The following is a 22,534-nucleotide window of genomic DNA, read 5'->3' on the forward strand; positions in this document are numbered from 1 at the left end:
GCAGAATATGTCACAGACCCTGCCAGTTAAAAAAATTTTAACTGGGTCTAGGGTCTAGGAAGACAGCCTTCTCAATAATTGCCTCCATTCTACGGAACATCGTGCCCTGAGAAGTGAGGTTGGTCTCCAGTCTTCTGCCATTCCAGAAGACTTTATAGCAGTGGTGGGATTCAAATTTTTTAACTACTGGTTCTGTGGGTGTGGCTTGGTGGATATAGCATGGCTTGGTGAGCGTGGCAGGGGAAGGAATCTCCATTTCCTCCTGATCAGCTGGGACTCGGGAGGCAGAGAATAGATGGGGGCGGAGCCAGTCAGAGGTGGTATTTACCGGTTCTCTGAACTACTCAAAATTTCTACTACCGGTTCTCCAGAACCAGTCAAAACCTGTGAAACCCACCTCTAGTTTGTAGACTTGGCTCTGACAACTTGGCTCTGACAACTGTAGACTTGGCTCTGACAACAGGGGATCGAACAATGGTATTCAAACCTGAGGGTGGCTAGTGGTTTGAGGGAGCTCCCTCTGTCTCTTAGCTTGTTTTTAGTTCTGGTTTTTCAAATCTGTTTTTAATTGTATGGGTTTTTTTTTTATTTTATAGCTCTTTATTTGTAAGCCATCGTTGAACTGTAGGAGCTTTGGCACTCTCTGAGCTTGGTTGTTTTCTTCCTGATGTTTTACTACCAAACTAGGTTTGGTAGTATCAAACCTAGTCTGGTACCAGGACACATCTCCAAGAAAACAACCAAGCTCAGAGAATATATCACAGATCCACCCTCTACATTGATATATTGGGATATGTTCCAGCCTGTCTGGGCTGCAGAGGGGAGGGGAACATTTAAAATGTAGTGCAAGCTACCATTGCTGGGGCTTAGGAAACAAAACCTAAGAAATACAGATAGTCTTCAACTTATGGCCACAATTGAGCCCAAAATTTATGTTGCTAAGTGAGAAATTTGTTGAGTGAGTTTTGCCCCATTTTATGACTTTCCTTGCCACATGTGTTAAGTGAATCACTGCACTTGTGAAATTACTAACACGGTTATTAAGTGAATCTGGCTTCCCCATTGACTTTATTTATTTATTATTTATTTTATTTATTTAATCAAATTTTTATACCGCCCTATCTCCCGAAGGACTCAGGGCGGTTTACAGCCTGATAAAAACACAAGAATAAATACAAGGTAAAAACAGTATTTAAAAAACTTATTGAATTAGGCCAAATTTAAAATTATAATTAAAATAATAAAAACCCCATTTAAAAGCTAAATTTAAAAATTAAAATTAAAATCCTAGGCCAGTCCTGCGCAGATAAATAGGTGTGTCTTAAGCTCGCGGCGAAAGGTTCGAAGGTCAGGAAGTTGGCGGAGTCCTGGGGGAAGTTCATTCCAGAGGGTGGGAGCCCCCACAGAGAAGGCCCTTTCCCTGGGTGTCACCAGCCGGCACTGCCTGCCGGATGGCACCCTAAGGAGTCCCTCTCTGTGAGAGCGTACGGGTCGGTGGGAGGCAATCGGTGGCAGTAGGCGGTCCCGTAAGTAACCTGGCCCTATGCCATGGAGCGCTTTAAAGATAATAACCAAAACCTTGAAGCGCACCCGAAAGGCCACAGGTAGCCAGTGCAGTCTGCGCAGGAGTGGTGTCACATGGGAGCCACGAGGGACTCCCTCTATCACCCGCACAGCTGCATTCTGAACTAACTGGAGCCTCCGGATGCTCTTCAAGGGGAGCCCCATGTAGAGAGCATTGCAGTAATCCAAGCGAGATGTCACGAGTGCATGAGTGACCGTGCATAGGGCATCCCGGTCTAGGAAGGGGCGCAACTGGCGGACCAGGCGAACCTGGTAAAAAACCTTGCTTGTCAGGAGGTCGTAAAAGGGGATCACGTGACCCCGGGACACTGCAACCATCATAAATGTGAGTCAGTTGTCAAGCATCCAAATGTAAATCACCTGACCGTGGAGATGCTGAAACAGTCATAAGTGTGAAAAATGGTCATAAATCACTTTTTTCAGGGCCGTTGTAACTGAACAGTCACTAAGTGAACTGTTGTAAGTCGAGGACTACCTGTATTGTTATTGATGGTTTGTTGCAGAGTCAGCCAGATGTTCAGATGGGATTTGTTTAACTTTCGAGTCTTTCCCAAGGACCTGAGATAGTGAGATGTGTTATTACTTTTAGGCATAATATTAGGCAGGGAAGAGAGCTCAAGGACTTGAGTTGTGGGCCTTGGAAATGATCACTCACAATATATAAAAGAGGTAGATAACCCTGGATCCTTCCACCAGCATAAGAAATAGAATTATATCCCTCAGGTTGCTGAGCTAAGATAAATCTCTGATTTAGCTGTGCTTCTGTAGATGGGGTATGTCTGCTTACTGAGGTGAACTAATGGTCTGATTTGCCAGGTAACAGTTTAATCCTGTGCAATAAAATCATAGTTCATCACCAATTAAGGGTTTTTACCCTGCCTGTTCATTATCTTTAAAAGAATATTTAATCTGTTGTCACCAGATTATGAATTAATGGCATTCGCTTTTTGTTTCACTGTCAAAGAATTGTTCGTGGAAATTATTGGTATCTACGTAGGAGTGGTGACATCACCTTCACCATTTCAGAATGCCTTTCTGCTTTAATTTTTACGGAAAGCATTAATTTCCCACCCTTCATGCAGAAGAACTCTCAGAATTATTACTCCAATTAATAAAGTGATATTAAATGCTTGGAAATAGACCCACATAGATGGAGTCCCCCCAAAAAAACATTTCTTCCCAATCAGCTGGGACTTGGGAGGCAGAGAATAGATGGGGGAGGGGCCAGTCAGAATTTTTACTTCTGGTTCTCCGAACTACTCAAAATTTCCGCTACCGGTTCTCCAGAACTGGTCAGAAACCCACTGAAACTGAACTGCTGAAACCCACCTCTGGTTTGTATACACTACCCAGAAGCCAAGAACCAGAGAATGAAGAATACTCAAATCCATCCATTCTATCACTAGGGATTCATAATCTGGTACAAATTATTCTGTGCAACTTCTGGATCTGCGATTCAGCCAAATTGAATGCACATGTTGTTAGAGAATTAATAAAATATAATTCATTGTCAAGAATATGAAAGCTCAGTTTGCACCTAATTATAGAAAACATTGAGATGGCATTCTGGAGTCAAACTAAAATTTCAATTGTAATGTTTTCTGTCATTTTCTAAGGAGGGAAAAATGATGTTCTTTTGCTCTAAACCAAGGCTGTCAACCCATGGCCCATGGGCCAGTTGCATCATATGCTGGCCACGCCAGTTTAGCGAAGGAGGAAAAAGTCATAATACGTCATGTGACAATGACATGACGACACGAGTTTGACAGCCCTGATCTAAAAGGATTTAGATAGAATAACATCTGTGTTAAGATTATTGTGAATATGGTACGCTGACAGCAAGCTTCTAAGGGCCATTGCTTATTAATGTGCCATGCATAAAATTATTTCTGTGTACATTATCATCTATCTAACTATCTATCTATCTCTATCTATCTTGCTAGCTAGCTAGCTAGCTATTTTGAATCATTTTAAACAATTCTGCGAAGAAACTGCTATATCACAATAATATATTTGGAAAGTTAAACATGAAAGTCATTAAAATATCTTTGACTTCCTGCTTTTCATCAAAAAGAACACAAGGAATAGAAGTTCTCTCCTGATGTGAAATGCAAGATGAATGACACGCAAAAAACTACTTCAGACTGGCATTAAAAAGGAGACCAATCTATGGAGCCCAGAAAACAACTGTAGATAAGTTTTCCAAAATTATATTCCACTGATGTTATTGTGTTGAAATGTCAAAACATTTGCTGATTAATAGAAACTTTCTCAAATGCACCCAACCAGAGGATCATGGGACTAATGTGTTCCTTTCAAATATTTTTTGGGGAAAAAATCTTGATTCTGTCTCTGTTGCATCTATGGCTTCTTTTACAAGGTAATGGTGATGAAATTCCTTAGGACTGGAAAAATCTATCAGCACTCTTTACAAAATAAGATGTTATTTTATTAAATTCTCTTTTCTAAAACATTTGTGAATGCAGCATTTCCTAGCTGAACATTGGTAACAGCAGCAACATTCACAGAATCACAGTCTCACTATCAAACCATGACATTTCATAATAGATGAATGTCCCTAATTGTTGAAGTATCTTTAAAGATCTAGGAGATTCTCAAGAATCAGATGTGGTGGTTGACTGCGGTGGTCAAGATTATTAAATATTAAATATTTTCACAGCTGTAGCAATTTCAACATACTTGAAGAGCAGATTCAATACTCTGGAACAGGGGTCACCAACCTTTCGGATCTCAGGGACCACTAAATTTATAATTTTAAATCCCATGGACCACTAATATGATCTGCCTAATGACCAGCTGGATGGGCGTGGCAAGGTGGTCATGTGACTGGGTGGCCATGGCCAACTCAATGTCACTCACGTCAAGGGGCACCTTGCCAGCTCTACTCGTTACACCTCGCCTGCCCGCCTGCCTGGGCTCTTTAGGGCCCCAACAGAAAGCAGTTGCTGAAGCTAAGCAGCCACCATGAGAAAGAGTTGTCAAAACAGCTGGCTCAGTTCAAATTGGATTGAGCAAGAAGGAGGCTCAGCAGAGGCACCTCACTGAAAACTACAAACATATGTTTTTCAAACAGAGGGAAGACCTGCCAGATTGCAAGGACAGGTACCGGCATCTGGCAACTCAGTGGGCTGAGATGGTCAGCCAATTCCAGCCCATGATGCTGTCCCCATTGGAAAAAGGTCCTCCGACTCTTCACCACCAGCGGCTCTTCCCTCCAGCCTCCCCCCAAAGCCCCACACCAGGAGGCTGAAACCAGGTCGGGATTTCTGCCCCCCTCTGCCCCACACAAAAAGATACCGAAGGGGGAAACTTTCTTCAGCAACACAAATGTTCATTGCACGTATCCATCCCAAGGGCCGTAGTTTGAGGACCCCTGATTTAGGGCAATAATAAAAAATGCAAATAATTTTTCTGGGGACCACCAAAATTTTCTCAGGGACCACCAGTGGTCCATGGACCACCGGTTGGTGATTGCTGCTTTGGAAGCTGCAATACCTAAGCAAAAGAGGTCATTACCCACCTGTGTTGCTCTAGTCATGTTTCTGGATTGGGTTAGATTGGATTTTCAAAACCCAGAACAGCTCCAACTTTCCAAGATCTCTTCTGCCAAATTTCTGGAATGGGATTCATGTCCGAGTTCGAAACAAAATAACTTCTCCATTTTTTGCCCTCTTTGTTCCATTTATTACATACATATTTATTGGACTTTAGGTTTACATTATGAGTACATTTATCCTGATTTCTTTTTGTTCACCTAAGTCCATGATGGCGAATCTATGGCACATGTGCCCGAAGTGGCACGCTGAGCCATGTTGCCTGGCACGCACGGCATCGCCTGTTCCTCGTCTAGGTTTCTGGCATGAATACGCACTTGTCGATCAGCTAGCCTTTTTGCATGCAGCAGTGCCAGAACCTAGAAGATCTTCTAGCTCAGTGGTTCTCAACCTGTGGGTCGCAACCCCGTTGGGGGTCGAATGACGATTTGCCAGGGGTCGCCTAAGACCATCGGAAATATGGGAAGTATACTTGCGAGTCGAAGAATCGCGCTCCAAGGTTGACTCCACAAGCCAGCTGCAGGCTCTTCAAATCGCTAGCTGAATTTGGCTTCAGGCGCGATGAATTAAAAAAGAGAGAAATCTTTGCTCTGATGTCTCCCTCTCAAGCCAGCTGCAATCACTCCCAATCGCTAGCCTAATCTGACCTCAGGCGCGATAAATTTAATAGGGGAGGAGTCTCCGCTTTAATGCCTCCGTCCTCAAGGCAATCGCAAGCAGTTCAAATCGCTAGCCAATACAGCTTCAGGTGTGATAAATTCAAAACGAAAATAATTTTACGGTTGGGGTCGCCACATCGTGGGGAATTGTATTAAAAGGGTCACCACACCGTGGGGAATTGTATTAAAGGGGTCACAGCACTATAAAGGTTGAGAACCACTGTTCTAGCTGGTCTTCCGTTTTCCTGCGTGAGCATGTCCGCCAGCCAGCTGATTGCTGTGTATGCATGCGCGCCAGAAACCCGGAAGTGTAGCTGGCTGAAACCAAAAATTCAGTAGCTGAAACCAGAAGTTCATTTTTGGGCGCACGCATGCACCTCTTCTGGGTTGCGGCCCAGATACACGCGCACGCATTCCCTTTCCAGCACTCGGTGTCAGAAAGGTTCACCATCACTGATCTAAGCCCTCATAAGCAAATTACATATATACAGGTAGTCCTTGACTCATGACCACAATCGATCCCAACATTTCTGTTGATAAGTGAGACCGTTGTTAAGTGAACTTTACCCCATTGTACGACCTTGCTTGCCACAGTTGTTAAGTGAATCATTGCAATTGTTAAGTTAGTAACATAGTTGTTGAGGGAATCTGGCTTCCCCATTGACTCTGCTTGCCAGAAGGTCACAACAGGTGATCAATGATGCTGGGACACTGGAACCATCATAAATAAGAACCAGTTTGCCAAGCATCCACATTTCGATCACATGACCATGGGGATGCTGCAAGGGTCATAAATGTGAAAAATGATCATAAGTCAATTTTTTTAGTGCTGTTGTAACTTTGAACAGTCACTAAATGAACTTGTAAGTCAAGGACTATCTGTAACTACTATGAATGCTATTAGTCCTTGACTTACAGTAGTTCATTTAGTGACTGTTCAAAGTTACAAAAGCACTGAAAAGTGTAACTTATGACCTTCTTTAGACTTACGACCGTTTTAACATCTTCATGGTCATGTGATCAAAATTCAGATGCTATGACAATCGTTGTGTCCTAGAGTCATGTGATCACTTTTTGTAACCTTCTGACAAACAAAGTCAATGGGAAAGCCAGATTCACTTAACAACCGTGTTACTAACTTAACTGCAGTGATTCACTTAACACCATAGCAAAAAAGATCATAAAATGGGGCACAGTTCACTTAATAAATGTCTTGCTTAGCAACAGAAATTTTGGACTCAATTGCGGTCATAAGTCGAGGACTACCTGTAGTATCATATATATTACTGTAAAATCAATGCAATTAAAATCAATATAATTCAGTCTTTTTATTGCATCAGAAGGGGGAAGTTGAGCTAAATTACTGGAATATGAATCCTGACTCCAAATCCTGACTTAAAAATGCTTCATGGACAGAGGCACACATAACTGTTTCTCATAGTACTACTGACCCTAATGCTACACAATTAAACTCCCCAATGAAAGATATTTTTTGTATGTAGCAAACAACAAAGCAAATTATTGGGAAGGGGGGAATGTGTATTATTCACTGATTTTAGATGGTTGAGAAAAGAATGGCTGAACATACTTCCTAGCTATATTTGAAAGTCTGAGAAAATATTTACAGCTTGTAAAAAGTTCACTATGTTCTAATGTATTAATATTTTTGGCTTTCTATCAACTTCCCAGAACATTTTTTTTTTCATCTTGCAGTGGCTGTATAAAACATTTCAACAACAAAAAATGAAGCCAACTGTCTTTTTCATTTAAATAGTCCACCATCCACCTTCTTCTTAAAAGCAGTTTTCTATTGAAAATATAGTGATGCACTGATTTATACTTTGGGGCAACTTTTACTCAGTGTAAAAATAAATGCAGCACGAAATGTAAGCAGGCTTTGTTTAAACCAGGAGTGGGGAACTATGGTCCTTTTACAATCTGTGAACTTCAACTCCCAGAATTCCTGGCTCAGGAATTCTGGGAGTTGAAGTTCACAGATCATACAAAGGCCATAGTTCCCAATCCCTGGTATAAACTGTAACAGTTCTCATTTATTATTAATCCTATGTTAATCTTGAAGTTAAGCTACTGTTTCTTTATAACATCTGTTTATTTGTAGTAAACAGGAATTTAATAAAATGTATAATTCATCTGAGCATAGAAAGGTAAGAAGTGAAGGATGGAATAAAGTTTTGTAAGCAATAGAATCTTAATCCGCATGACAAAAATGTGATTGTGAGCTGTAAAGTTAAATGCTAGAATGTAGCACTTAAATTATTATTTTGAATTTGCCGTAAGGTTTCTAGGTGGCAGAAAATGTGATTATTCTGCAAAGCTAAATAAGCAATAAAAGTGTTAAATCTGCAGGGCCAACTGCTTTAAAACAATACAAGATGATGTTCTGAAAAAGTTGTTCACAAGCAGGACCTTAGCTGTTCTCCTGTGATCTAATAAAAACTGTCTTTAGGAAAACTCAAGACAAAGGCTGAGTGTCTTTCTCATTCTCTTTCTCTCTCTTTCTCCCTCCCTCCCCATCACACTCATTCCCTCCCTCCCTCTCTCTTTCATTCTTTCTCTCATTCTCTCTCTCTCCCTCCCACCCTCTCTCTCACACTCCTTCCCTCCCTCTCTTTCTCTTTCATTCTTTCTTATTCTCTCTCTCTCTCTTTCTCCCTCTCCCTCACACTCCCTCCCTCCCTTCCTCCCTCTCTTTCATTCTTTCTTTCTCTCATTCTCCCTCCCTCCCTCTCTCCCTCTCTCTCATTCTCCCTCCCTCTTTCCCCCTTCACACTCATTCCCTCCCTCTCTCTCTCTTTCATTCTTTCTCTCATTCTGTCTCCCTCCCACTCTCTCATTCTCCCTCTCCCCACTCATTCATTCTTTCTCTCATTCTCTCTCTCCCTCCCTCTTTCTCACACTCCTTCCCTCCCTCCCTCCCTCCCTCTCTCTTTCATTCTTTCTCTTTCTCTCATTCTCTCTCCCTCCTTCTCTCTCTCCCTCTCTCTCATTCTCCCTCTCTCTCTCTCTCTCCCACACACTCCTTCCCTCCCTCTCTTTTCTCTTTCTTTCTCTCTCTCTCTCTCTCTCTCTCTCTCTCTCACACACACACACACACACACACACACAACACTGTTCGCCCTCTTATCTCAAGCGTGAAGCCAGGACCTTGCCCTCCTCTGGAGCAACTTCATCCATCCAGCCATCCTTGGCAGAAGCGCCCGGTCTCCACCTTCCGTCCCTCCGCGTTGCCCAGCCGTCGCCTGGCAACGGAAGCCGCCGCAGCAAGCCAGGCAGCCAGCGCGTCTCGTCCCTGCCTTGTGCCTCGCCCGCTTGTGCCTGGACCCGACCCCAATTGAGTGGGACGTTTGTCTTCCTCCTGGCCGGAGAGAGACGTTGGCTAGTTCGAGAAAGCCTCAGCCATGTCCCAGAAAAACAAGCTCAACTTCGTGGCTGAAGCTCAGATCTGGTAAAGTCGCCGCTGGACCATCTCCTCCACCCCATCGCTTCCTTTTTTTTTTTTCCTTTTCTTTTAATTTCCTCCTTGTTCTGCTATGGGGTGGCTTCCCGGGGGGCCCCACCCCACCTTTCCGAATTGCTCCAAAACTGGGGATATTAACTGCCTTTCCCCAGTATCAGCCTTTATATGAGGACTTCAACTCCCAGAATTTATAAATTATAAATTAAATAAAGATTTATATTGACTGTTTCCCTATAACTATCATTAAGTGTTGTATCTTACGATTCTTGACGAATGTATCTTTTCTTTTATGTACACTGAGAGCATATGCACCAAGACAAATTCCTTTTTTTATAAAGTTTTTGTATTTTATAGACAAACATACATTTAAAACATCAATATTCCTTCCGTGTGATGTCTTGGTGTTTTCTTCCTGGCTCCATCTTTTGTTGCTTCTTCTTTGTTCACTTCAATTTAAACTATTACCATTTTTCCACAGATACATTATTATCATTTTCTTACATAATTATCCATTATTCATCTATACCTTTCTTCTAACCAATGATAAAATTTATCCCATATCTTAAAATAGAAATATTCCTTGTGTGCCCAATCACACTTGGCCAATAAAGAATTCTATTCTGTTCTATTTTATTCTATTCTATTCTATTCAGAATTCCCAAGACATCCTAGCAATTGCTAAAATTTGGGGAGTTGAAGTCCTTACAGGGTGCGAAGGGTGGGGCAAAGTATTCTAATGGAGCGAATGACCTCCAGGTGTGTTGATTAGGGATTCTGAGAGTTGAAGTCCGGCATATCTGAGGACATCTTGAGAAACATCCTGAAAACCATCTCCCACCATAGTGGAAGTCTCCAAACTCTAGATATTTACTCAGGAACCCCAGTAATTCCAATGTATATCTCTCACGTGTTTATTCTAACTCCCTTGTGGCTAATTTGTATTGGATTGAGATGTGAGAAGATACCACATGTCTGTGAAAAAGAGGATGGTGAAAGACAGCAAGGTTTTAATGCAGACTGAGGAATCGGTATTCTGGTGTCATCTTAGACTTCCTAAAAGATTGCTGCCACAAATATAAATACTAACTGTCTCCAAAAAGGTACCTTTCAGAGGTGCTGGCTGCAGATTAGGAAAATCCAAGTTTATTTATGTTCCATACCAAATCCGAACATCTAGCAATCACAGAATTTCCCAAAGCCACAGAATTTTTATATGTGCAAACATCAACATATACACTCATGTCTTTTCTCACAAAAATCTGGGTAACTTTTCAAGGAAAACGAGAAAGTGCTTGAATATGACACAGTTTTGTAGTATTGCTCTAGCGATGTCAGTTTTATGACACAAAAGTATAGTTATCACAAGACGCAAAAAGCTGTTTTTAAAACTGTCAGTATTTCACAGGGACAGCCAAATTCAAAAGCTTACTCTACATTCAAGATTCCAGCCTCAATGTTTTAAGAGCTCTTGTCATAGTTTCTTTCTTTTTTATAAATCTCAAAAGGCAACAGTCTAAAATCTTAGCCAGAAGGCCACTCAAATCAAACTTTCTTTTTAACAATTGTATTGAAGAGAAATAAATTGAAAAGTCTGGGATATTAGGAGTTCATTTTTTTTCACTTTTTAAATGATCCACCTGTTGTTTTCTATTTCTATTATATAGATATATTTGCTCAAGAAGATACTTCTATTCAAAGGGTGGCATAAAAATTTGATGACTGATGTAGCTTGTACCTGACAGATCATGATATTTCTCTCTGTTGCCTCTAACTAGAGCCATTTTTTTTAATCTCGTATCCTCAATTTATTTGACTCCCTATAAAGACTCCCTAAGTGGGACTTGGTGGCTCAGGGGCTAGGACGCTGAGCTTGTCGATCGAAAGGTCGGCAGTTCAGCGGTTCAAATCCCAAGTGCCGCATAATGGGGTGAGCTCCTGTTACTTGTCCAAGCTTCTGCCAACCTAGCAGTTCAAAAGCACATAAAAATGCAAGTAGAAAAAATAGGGACCACCTTTGGTGGGAAGGTAACAGCGTTCCGTGTGCCTTTGGCATTTAGTCATGCTGGCCACATGACCACGGAGACGTCTTCGGACAGCGCTGGCTCTTTGGCTTTGAAACGGAGATGAGCACCACCCCCTAGAGTCAGGAACGACTAGCATATATGTGCAAGGGGAACCTTTACCTTTACCTTTTTAAAGACTCCCTATACGGGAGTCGTGCTGGCTGGAGAATTGTGGGAGTTGAAATCCACACATCTTTAAACTTGCCAAGGTTAAGAAACACTGCTATAGAGTATTTTCTGATAATTGTAAATTAGTAATTTTAAATAATTCCGTTTACTAAGGTTTTTCATTTTGTCTGCTTATTGCTTTTATTGATAATTGAAGGTATCTTTTTTGATATATTGATACACTTTTTGGGTATATTGCTTGGGGAGAACTGATATCACTATCATTGATAATCACTATCAATTCAAGAATATTCTTGTATCCTACTATATGCTACATAAGGCATGGGTATGTTTGAGACAGGTAACCTAGCCAACAGGTAAAAGGCATTATGTAAAAGTCTTAATTGCTCCAAATCATGATGAGCAATTGAGATCAGTATCCATGCCCTCTCTGATGACAACCATGGTATATGGAAGACTGTAACTTGAAGTGTAGAAAGAGTATGTGGTGAAGAGTATGAATTAAAGGAAATTGGACAAAGGAAATAGTTTCATAAAACATTATATTTCTAAGAGGGAGAAAGGGGAAGGAAAAATGTGAATGATCTTGTGTGATTCAACCATACAATAATGTGAAATGTACTGAAGCTGGAAGGTTAATTAAGAATGAATCAGCTGAATGATGTCAGGAAGTATGAATTAGCATCATTTATATTGTTGGGAGTATGGATAAAAGTAGAAGATTATAGATTGTATAATGGTAATGAAAAATAAGGAGCGATTTATGGGAAAATATATCACATTCTATATTAATGGAAGAGAAAAAGGTTATTTTGGTTGAAGGGTGGAAACAAGGTGAAAAAGTTGGTTTTTTTTTAAAGTCATTGGTGAGTATCTACTTTTAAAAAGTAGTACTAAAGTTACACACAGAACTCCATACTTAGGAAAAGGTCTCTTTCAATTACATGGTTTAAGTAAATTTTGTTCAAGTGTACACTTGGCAAAGGAAGAAGTCTAAATCTAAAAGCATGATTCATTTGAACTTTTGTGATGACTGGCTGAGAGAATTAACAAAGAAGAATGCCAAAAGCTTATGAATGTAAGACTCATTCTACTCTGGTAGAGTATATGTTGGGAGGAAATGGCCACAGAAAAAGAAATGGAAAAAAATGAGGGGAAAAAGTAGAAAGGTTCAGTGGTGGGTTTCAAATTTTTTTACTACCAGTTCTGTGGGTGTGGCTTGGTGGGCGTGGCATGGCTTGGTGGGCATGGCAGGGGAAGGATACTGTAAAATCTCCATTCCCTCCCCACTCCAGGGGAAGAATACTGCAAAATCCCCATTTCCTCCCATCAGCTGGGACTTGGGAGGCAGAGAATAGATGTGGGTGGGGCCAGTCAGAATTTTTACTACCGGTTCTCTGAACTACTCAAAATTTCCGCTACCGGTTCTCCAGAACTGGTCAGAACCTTCTGAAACCCACCTCTGGAAAGGTTGTAGGAAGAGAAAACATGGATGATGTTTGAAAAACTATTAGAATATAAATACGTGGATTGACTGGAAGAGATAACTCTTCCAATTGAACAAATGCAAAGTGGTTATAAAGAATGTTGATATGGAAGCTACCAAAGAACTGTATGAAAAGAGCCCAATAGGGACTATAAAAAAAGAATAGCGGAAATGATATAGTGGAAGAGGCAGAATGAGAGAGAAAAATGCATATAAGAGAATGTTGTAAAAACATTAGGGTGACTACAACTATTGTACAGGATACGTACAATATCTATATACTACAAGTATATAGAGAAGAAGAGTGTTAATTCGTTAGATTTATATAATTTATGCAATTTGCCAGAACAACCCTGGGCAATTTACAATAAAAATATAAAGCAAGGAATTAAAAATAAAGCTATAAACAGAAAGCCCAACAGAATAAGCAAAATAATAATAGCACCTGAGACCCATCCACATATATCTCATTTAAGGGTTTTATGCTCTATAGAAGATCATCTTACATTGAAGTCCAATGCTTGGGGGAATGTTCCTTGGGATTTCCAAAGAGACAGAAGAGTTGGGACTCTCTGAATCTTGGGGGATATCCCACAGAGGAGGCATGGTGACAAAGAAGATAGACCCCTGGGTCTCACTAAGTAGCATTGTTTCATGGAAGTGACCTGAAGCATGACTGCTGTGCTAGATGTTATGGGACAGGTAGAGACTTTTAGAGACAGCCAGTCCCACAGGTAACCCAGCCTTGTGCCATGAAAGGCTTTAAGAAGGATAACCAAAACCCTTAAAATGCACCTGGAAGCATATAGAGAGTCAGCAGGTGTTGAGAGCAGAAAGCGTTGAGCCCGGGAGATCTTCCATAATGTAGGAGCCTTAGGCTATAATCTCTCATTCCCAACAATACCACCTGGGAACAGCCATGGAGGAAGGAAGGAAGCCAATGTAGCACTGTATTCCCATTTTTAAATCTTGAAACGGGTTCAGAAGATAGATTTGCATAGAATAAAGACAAGAGGCAAAGTTTAAAAGAGGCAAAGAAAATGCAAAGTGATTCTGATGGAAATATAACATAGTTTTGCAGGTTTCCAGAGTTCCATAAGTTTTATAAGTTTGCAAAGGGCCTCCAAAAGAGTGAAAGTAACGAAACGTGTTTCAATGATTTGGGGTAGAATGAAGGTAAAGGAATTTCCGGAAGTATTTCAGTGTTTCACCTTCACATCTCCCTAATTCAGCACAAATATGGCTCAGTAAATTTTTTTTCTTTTGCTTGTGCTCATGACATTTCTTTCATTTCATCCATAGCCCATAAATTTAGCTAGTTTCCTTTCCTTTTCTTTTTTTTTTTCTTTTCTCCTGACATTAATTTCTTTTCTCCACTGCTTCTCACTTTTCTGCGCTTTGCTTAATACAGATAGTCCTCGATTTACAACAGTTCGTTTAGTGACCGTTTGAAGTTACAACAGCACTGAAAAGAGTGACTTCTGATCGTTTCTCACACTTAACGACCATTGCAGCAACCCCCATGGTCACCTGATTAAAATTTGGATGCTTGGCAAACTGGAATGTTGGAAACATGGGAAAAAATTTGGGTTAGAAATGTTAAATTTACGCAAGCACAGAATTTAAGGGAAAATTTTTATAAGATGTTTTATAGATGGCATTTAGATCCTAAGAAATTATCATGTATGTATCCAGATATGCAAGCGAAATGTTGGAGATGTAATTGTGATGATGCTACATATTTTCATGTATGGTGGACTTGTAAGAAAATTAAGTCTTTCTGGATAAGAATCTGGTGGATTATGCAGAATGTTCTGAAGAAGAAGATAAAGTTCCTACCGCAATTTTTCCTTTTGGGAATAACAACGGACTGTACAGTGATTGAGACTAAGTTGATTTTGAACTTAATAACAGCAGCACGACTGTTGATTGGACAATATTGGAAGAAAAAAGAATTACCCACAATAGAAGAATGGATATTGAAAGTTTCCAATTTGGCTGAGATGGCTAAAATCTCAGCCTTCTTGAAAGACAGTACTCAAGAAAAATATTTAAATGAATGGAAGAACTGGATTGATTATATTCAAAATAGATATCAGATTAAGAAATTTCGGATTGCTTTTGAATGAAGGATGTTATTTTTGATTTTAATGGAAGAAGTCAGGTTATGTGAGAGAGAAAGATTATAATTGTGTTAGATTTTAAAAATTTAATGTATGACTGTTTTGTTTAAGGAACTATACCTTGTGTTTGCTCCGAGAAGTCCGGGGGGGGAGGGGGGTTTAGGAGGGAGGGGGGAGGGGGAAAAATTTAATAATTAAAAAAAAAAAATTGGATGCTTGGCAACTGGTTCATATGTGCAACAGTTGTGGGGTCATGTGATCCCCTTTTGTGACCTTCTGAAAAACAAAGTCAATGGGGCAAACAAAGTCAGTGGTGAAATCCAATTTTTTTTACTACCGGTTCTGTGGGCATGGCTTGGTGGGCATGATGTGGCTTGGTGGGCATGGCAGGGGAAGGATACTGCAAAATCTCCATTCCCATCCTACTCTGGGATCAGCCAGAGGTGGTATTTGCCGGTTCTCCGAACTGCTCAAAATTTCTACTACCGGTTCTCTAGAACCTGCTGGATTTCACCCCTGGCAACCCAGATTCACTTGACAACTTAACAACTGCAGTGATTTACTTGACAACCGTGGCAAGAAAGGTCGTAAAATGGGACAAAACTCACTTAACAAATGTCTCGCTTAGCAACAGAAATATTGGGCTCAATACAAGCGTGAACGTAGTTTTAAATCGGTTTTTAAATCAGGGGTTTTAAACGGGGTTTTAAATTTGTATTTAAAAGTTTTAGGCCATCAATTGAATTAATTTTCTATTCTTAACATAACATAACATAACATAACATAACATAACATAACATAACATAACATAACATAACATAACATCAGAGTTGGAAGGGACCTTGGAGGACTTCTAGTCCAACCCCCTGCCCAGGCAGGAAACCCTACACCATCTCAGTCAGATGGTTATCCAACATTTTCTTAAAAATTTCCAGTGTTGGAGCATTCACAACTTCGGGAGGCAAGTTGTTCCACTGATTAATTGTTCTAACTGTCAGGAAATTTCTCCTTAGTTCTAAGTTGCTTCTTTCTTTGACCAGTTTCCACCCATTGCTTCTTGTTCTACCCTCAGGTGCTTTGGTGAACAGCCTGACTCCCTCTTCTTTGTGGCAGCCCCTAAGATATTGGAACACAGCTATCATGTCTCCCCTAGTCCTTCTTTTTGTTAAACTAGACATACCCAGTTCCTGCAACCGTTCCTGCAACCGTTCTTCATATGTTTTATCCTCCAGTCCCCTAATCTTTTTGCTGTTATATATATTTTATATATTTTCTGTTGTTTTATTGGCTGTGAACCGCCCTGAGTCCTTCGGGAGAATGGGCGGTATACAAATATAATAAATAAATAAATAAATAAATAAATTGTGGTCAAAAGTCGAGGACTACGTGTGTTCCTTACCCCAAAAAGTAACTGTGTGATGGATACCTAGAATTAATGTCTCGTCACCAACATGCCGTGTGCCCAGTTGTGCCATTAAAACAACTGGTTTGTGTTCTTTTTTTAACACACTGGAGAAATATACTTTGGAACATTCTTCCTCTGCCTGGCCACTAAATGCAAACCAAGATTAAGCCAACATGACAACATACACATGGCAATGTCATGATGCAGATTCTGCTGTTATGTATTGGCATTTGACATAAGTACATATGTTGCACTGCTCGTGTCATAACATTACAGATAGTCCTCAACATAAAGATGATTGTATAGCAACCATTCAGTGTCACAATAACACCGAAAAAAGTTACTTGCTCATACTTAGGACGGTCGCAGCATCCCACAGTCACGTGATCAAAATCCATGTGATCGAAAACCAACATTCATTCACTGCAACACCCCAGGATCCCAGCTGATTAGCCATTGGAGACCTTCCCAGACAAGCAGCTGCATGTTTCACCTGACAACTGCAGGGATTCACTTAACAACCATAGCCAAAAAAAGGTGGTAAAATTGGGTGTGACTCATTTAACATTTGCTTAAACCTCTCTAGAAGAATCTGAACTACTAATGGTCAAAGCAAATTGGCAGTAGATAATTGCACTAGCAATAGACTTATATACCCCTTCACAGTGTTTTACAGACCTCTCTAAGGGGTTTACAGAGTCAGCATATTGCCCCCAATCTGGGTCCTCAGATAAGAGTCAACGGAATTCAAGGTGGGATGGACTTAGATATTGTGTGGGTGCGCAGGGACACAAGACTGTTGACGCATTTAACTGCTCCCTCAGACTCAGCCTGGTCATCTTCTACAGCCTTATTTAAATTAGTACATTTGTGCCCAGTTGTAGTTTGGATAAAAATGTAAGGCAAATGCTCAACAAAACACATCATATCTGAGTATGAGCAAGCATCTCATTGATCTACTTACAAAGGAGACTTCTTGAATGAGACCTGTGTGGGGCCTTTCCTTGTAGATGCACTACAATGGCTTAGGCTGATGATGTGTTTGACCTCTCCCTCAGGCTCAGCCCGGTCAACTCCCACAGTATTTTTCTGGCTTTGCTTAATTTTTGAAAAGCAATACTCCTTCTTTACCACCATTTGTTACTTCAGGAGCATGTCCCTATCAGAAGATGAGCAAACACCTGCCATCCTGGGGCTAGGACATTGAGCTTGTCGGTCAAAAGGTCGGCAGCTTGGCAGTTCGAATCCCTAGTGCTGCCGTGTAATAGGGTGAGCTCCCGTTACTTGTCCCAGCTTCTGCCAACCTAACAGTTTCGAAAGCACGTAAAAATGCAAGTAGAAAAAAATAGGGACCACCTTTGATGGGAAGGTAACAGCGTTCTGTGTGCCTTTGGCGTTGAGTCATGCCGGCCACATGACCACGAGACATCTTCGGACAGTGCTGGCTTTTCAGCTTTGAAACAGAGATGAGCACCGCCCCCTAGAGTTGGCAACGACTAGCACGTATGTGCGAGGGGAACCTTTACCTTTACTTTTATTTATCTATCTATCTATCTATATCTATATCTATATCTATATCTATATCTATATCTATATCTATATCTATATCTATATCTATATCTATATCTATATCTATATCTATATCTATATATATATATATATATATATATATATATATATATATATATAGGTCTTTGGTTGTTCGGGTTTTCTCCCGTGTAAAATTGGAAGTGTCTTGGCGACGTTTTGACGAAGTCTCATTCGTCATCTTCAGGCTTCAGTTTCGTGCTTCTGGGAGCAATGTGTGATCGCAGCTGTTTCTTCCTTTTAACTGCTAGTGGGGGTTTGAACTGATTGGGTGGGAGCTTGGCTGTGCTCTGATTGGATGGGGTTTTCTGTGCTCTGATTGGCTGGGGTGTGTCCTGTGTTGGTGGGGGCTTGGTTGTGCTCAGTCTAGTCTGTGCTGCAGGGGGATTTGAGCTGGTGAGCTGCATAGCTGTTGTTTGGCTTTGTGGTCGTGCTACATCTTCATAGTGGGTGTCAGTCTGCTGCATGAATGGATTGGAGGGGTTTGAAATGGCTAATGTTGCAGCTGCGGTCTGGCTTCTGGTCCTTGGTCGTGCTTCATGATCAGTGTGGGTTTGGGTCTGCTTTCTGGGTGGATGTGCGGTGGTGACATCCTGTGTGGACCTTGTGAGTGTGGGTCTGGTGTCATTCCTCGTGTTAGGGACTCGTCTGTCAATAAGGCGGGTTTCCAAATGGCTGGTAGGCGGAGGTATCATCTCGTTTGTTCATGCTGTGTGGGCGTTTTCTATCTCAATGGCTTCTCTGATTATTCTGTTGTTAAAGTGTTCAGTTTTGGCGATAGTTCTGGTCTTTTAAAGTCAATATCATGTCCTGTGACTTTAAAGTGTTGGACCAGGAAGAAGTTGGTTCCTCTTTTTTGAATGAGTTCTTGTGTTCTTCAATGCGTGCACTTATTCTTCTGTTGGTTTGTCCAATGTATGTGGTGGGGCAGGCGGTGCATGGGATTTCATATACTCCTTGATTTTCTAACTCAATTTTGTCTTTGGGGTTTCTTAGGATGGTGGATATTTTTCTGTTTGTGCAGAATGCTGTCTTGATGTTGTGTTTGTGGAGGATCTTGCTGATTCTGTCTGTGGTGCCTTTTATATATGGGAGGAGGGCTGTGCCGTTTTCTTGTTCTCTGTCTTGGATTTTAGTGGGGGGTTCTTTTTGGATTAGCTTGGTAATCTTATTTCTTTGGAATCCATTGGATGTTAGTACGTTAGTGAGAGTGTCTAGTTCGGGTTTTAGGTGTTGTTCATCAGCTAAGCATTTTGTTCTGGAGATGAGTGTCTTGGCTACGGAGTTGATCTGTGCTGGGTGGTGGTGTGAGAGTGCGTGCAGATAGCGGTTTGTGTGTTTTCTTCTGGTAGATGGTGTGTCCTAGGGAGCCATTGGGTTTTCTGTAGACTAAGACATCCAGGAAGGAAGTTGGTTATTAACTTCTGTTTCCATGGTGAACTGTATTTTGGGGTGTAGGCTATTGAGGTGTGTGAGGAAGTTGTCAAGTTTTTCTTTCCCGTGTGGCCAGATTATGAAGGTGTCGTCTACATATCTGAGCCAGAGTTTGGGTTTGTGATCAGATTTTTCTAGAGCTTGGGTTTCAAAGTGTTCCATGTAGAGATTGGCAATGACAGGTGAGAGGGGTGATCCCATGGGTGCTCCTTCTACTTGTTTGTATTTTTGTCCATTATAGATGAAGTATGTGTTGGATAGGCAGTGGTTGGTCAGATCTAGGATGTGCTTGGGGGGGTTATATTTGTTTTGGATAGCTGTCAAGGCTTCTTTGATTGGCACTTGGGTGAAGAGGATATGACATCAAAGCTCACGAGTAGGTCGTTGGGCTGTAAGTTTTGTTTCTTTATGATCTCTATGAACTGGAATGAGTTTTTTACGTGTGAGGTGATGGATTCTGCATAGGGCTGTAGTTGTTTGGCGAGAAATTTGGCTAGGTTTTGTAGAGGTGAGCCTATGGAGCTGACTATGGGTCTGAGTGGGGTTCCTTCTTTGTGTATCTTGGGGAGGCCATAGAGCTTAGGGCATCTGGATGATTTCTCTCTGGGAATGATTCTTTGTTGGATTTCTTCGCTGATGGGGGAGGCTTTTATTTTGGATCTAGTGGTTTTTTCTAGGTAGGTGGTGGGGTCTGTGTTTAGGGGCTTGTATGCAGGGTCTTGGAGTAGGTTGGTTAATTTGGTTTGGTAGTCAGATGTGTTCATAACCACCGTGGTGTTGCCCTTGTCTGCTGGTAGGATTATTATGCTGGTATCTTTTTTCAGGTTAAGTAGTGCTGTCTGTTCCTCTTTGGGTAAGTTGCTTTTGGGTGGCTTGCTGGTGCAGAGGATGTTGGAGATCTCAAGTCTGATTTTGTTAGCATCATTGGAAACCCGCCCTTATTGACAAACGAGTCCCTAACACGAGGAATGACACCAGACCCACACTCACAAGGTCCACACAGGATGTCACCACCGCACATCCACCCAGAAAGCAGACCCAAACCCACACTGATCATGAAGCACGACCAAGGACCAGAAGCCAGACCGCAGCTGCAACATTAGCCATTTCAAACCCCTCCAATCCATTCATGCAGCAGACTGACACCCAATATGAAGATGTAGCACGACCACAAAGCCAAACAACAGCTATGCAGCTCACCAGCTCAAATCCCCCTGCAGCACAGACTAGACTGAGGACAACCAACCCCCCACCCACACCAGACACACCCCATCCAATCAGAGCACAGAAAACCCCATCCAATCAGAGCACAGCCAAGCTCCCACCCAATCAGTTCAAACCCCCACTAGCAGTTAAAAGGAAGAAACAGCTGCGATCACACATTGCTCCCAGAAGCACGAAGCTGAAGCCTGAAGATGACGAATGAGACTTCGTCGAAACGTCGCCAAGACACTTCCAATTTTACACGGGAGAAAACCCGAACAACCAAAGACCTATATACAAACACCCGTGAAAACCTCAGAAAACAAATATATATATGCTAGGAAAACATCCATTCTTTTTCTCATACATTCCACAAATCCATCCACTTAATCCATTATCTGACTGCCAAATTGGAAATACTATCTTGAGTATAACTCTAAGTATTAAAAAAAAATTCTTTTTTTCATCTGGGAACCCATCCTTTATCAGGAGCAGATGGGAAAGAAAAAAATGAAATAATTTCTTCAACAAATTAGGATAGGATAGGATAGGATAGGATAGGATAGGATAGGATAGGATAGGATAGGATAGGATAGGATAGGATAGAATAGAATAGAATAGAATAGAATAGAATTCTTTATTGGCCAAGTGTGATTGGACACACAAGGAATTTGTCTGAGGTGTATATGCTCTCAGTGTACATAAGGAGAATAAAATGCATTCATCAAGAATAAAAAGAAACAAGACTTAGTGATAGTCAAGGTTACTAATAAGCTATCAAATCGTACTAGGAAACAAAAACAATATGATTGAAAGATACAAGCAACATGGTTATAGAGAGAAGAATAATAGTAATACAGTCTTAGTAAATTATTTGACAGTGTTATGGGAATTAATTGTTAAGCAGAGTGATGCATTCAGGGAAAAACTGTCCTTGTATCTATTTGTTTTGGTGCGCAGTGCCCTATAGCATCTTTTTGAGGGTAGAAGTTGAAACAATTTATGGCCAGGATGTGAGAGGTCTGTAGATATTTTCACAGATCTCTTTTTGATTCATGCAGTATACAGATTCTCAGTGGAAGGCAGGTTGGTAGCAATAGTTTTTTCTGCAGTTCTAAATATCCGTTGAAGTCTGTGTTTGTCTTGTTTAGTTGCAGAGCCAAACCAGACAAGTTATGGAGATGCAGATGACAGACTCAATAATTCCTATGTGGAACTGAATCAGCAGCTACTTGGGCAGTTTGAGCTTTCTGAATTTGCACAGAAAGAACATTCTTTGTTGAGCTTTTTTTGATGGTGATTTTGATCTAAGGTGTCCTTTTTAAGTCTTGAGATATGATAGAACCTAGAAACTTGAAGGACTCTACTGTTGATATTGTTGATACGTGATGAGTAGTAACCATTAAGTAATAATAATTATTATTTTATTTTGTCAGCCTCCTTCATGTTCTCTCATACGTGAAAGAGAGAAAGAAATACTGGCTGGGGAATTCTGGGAGTTGAAGTCCGTATCTCTTAAAGTTTCCAAGTTTGAAAAAGCACTGCTCTAAGTGAATCAGGAAAAAGAGAAGCAAAATAACATCTACTTCTGATGTCATATTCCTAAAATACTATTCAAACTTGCAGCCGAAGCTGCTTTTGCATCATCACTCAAGCAAAGTGAAGTCAGATATAAATTAAAGCCAAAAGTGTAATTCCAAACTGGATCCTAGGTCAGGAAGTTAACCCACTTCAGAGGAAAAGGTTACAATCTGCTAAGGGTTTACTTCAAAATGTTTTGTGCAATTGCTTTAAATTTAATAAACTGT

At 40.9% G+C, this 22,534-nt stretch overlaps 1 protein-coding gene across 3 annotated transcripts in view; it reads left to right on the top strand.

Moving 5' to 3' along the window:
* Positions 1 to 22,534, top strand: part of CIMIP1 (ciliary microtubule inner protein 1) — a 559,204-nt gene that overhangs the window by 477,097 nt on the left and 59,573 nt on the right. For 2 of the 3 annotated variants that reach the window (XM_058177738.1, XM_058177737.1), the window contains exon 1: positions 8,801 to 9,284. The exons of the other annotated variant lie outside the window; for it this stretch is intronic. In XM_058177738.1, coding sequence (XP_058033721.1) covers positions 9,238 to 9,284 — 47 coding nt within the window. In that variant the 5' untranslated portion in view covers positions 8,801 to 9,237. Of the gene's footprint in view, positions 1 to 8,800; positions 9,285 to 22,534 lie in introns of those variants that run through there. 3 annotated transcript variants of the gene reach the window in all.

Source organism: Ahaetulla prasina, chromosome 3 (assembly GCF_028640845.1).
Source record: "Ahaetulla prasina isolate Xishuangbanna chromosome 3, ASM2864084v1, whole genome shotgun sequence".
Taxonomy (NCBI): Eukaryota; Metazoa; Chordata; class Lepidosauria; order Squamata; family Colubridae; genus Ahaetulla; species Ahaetulla prasina.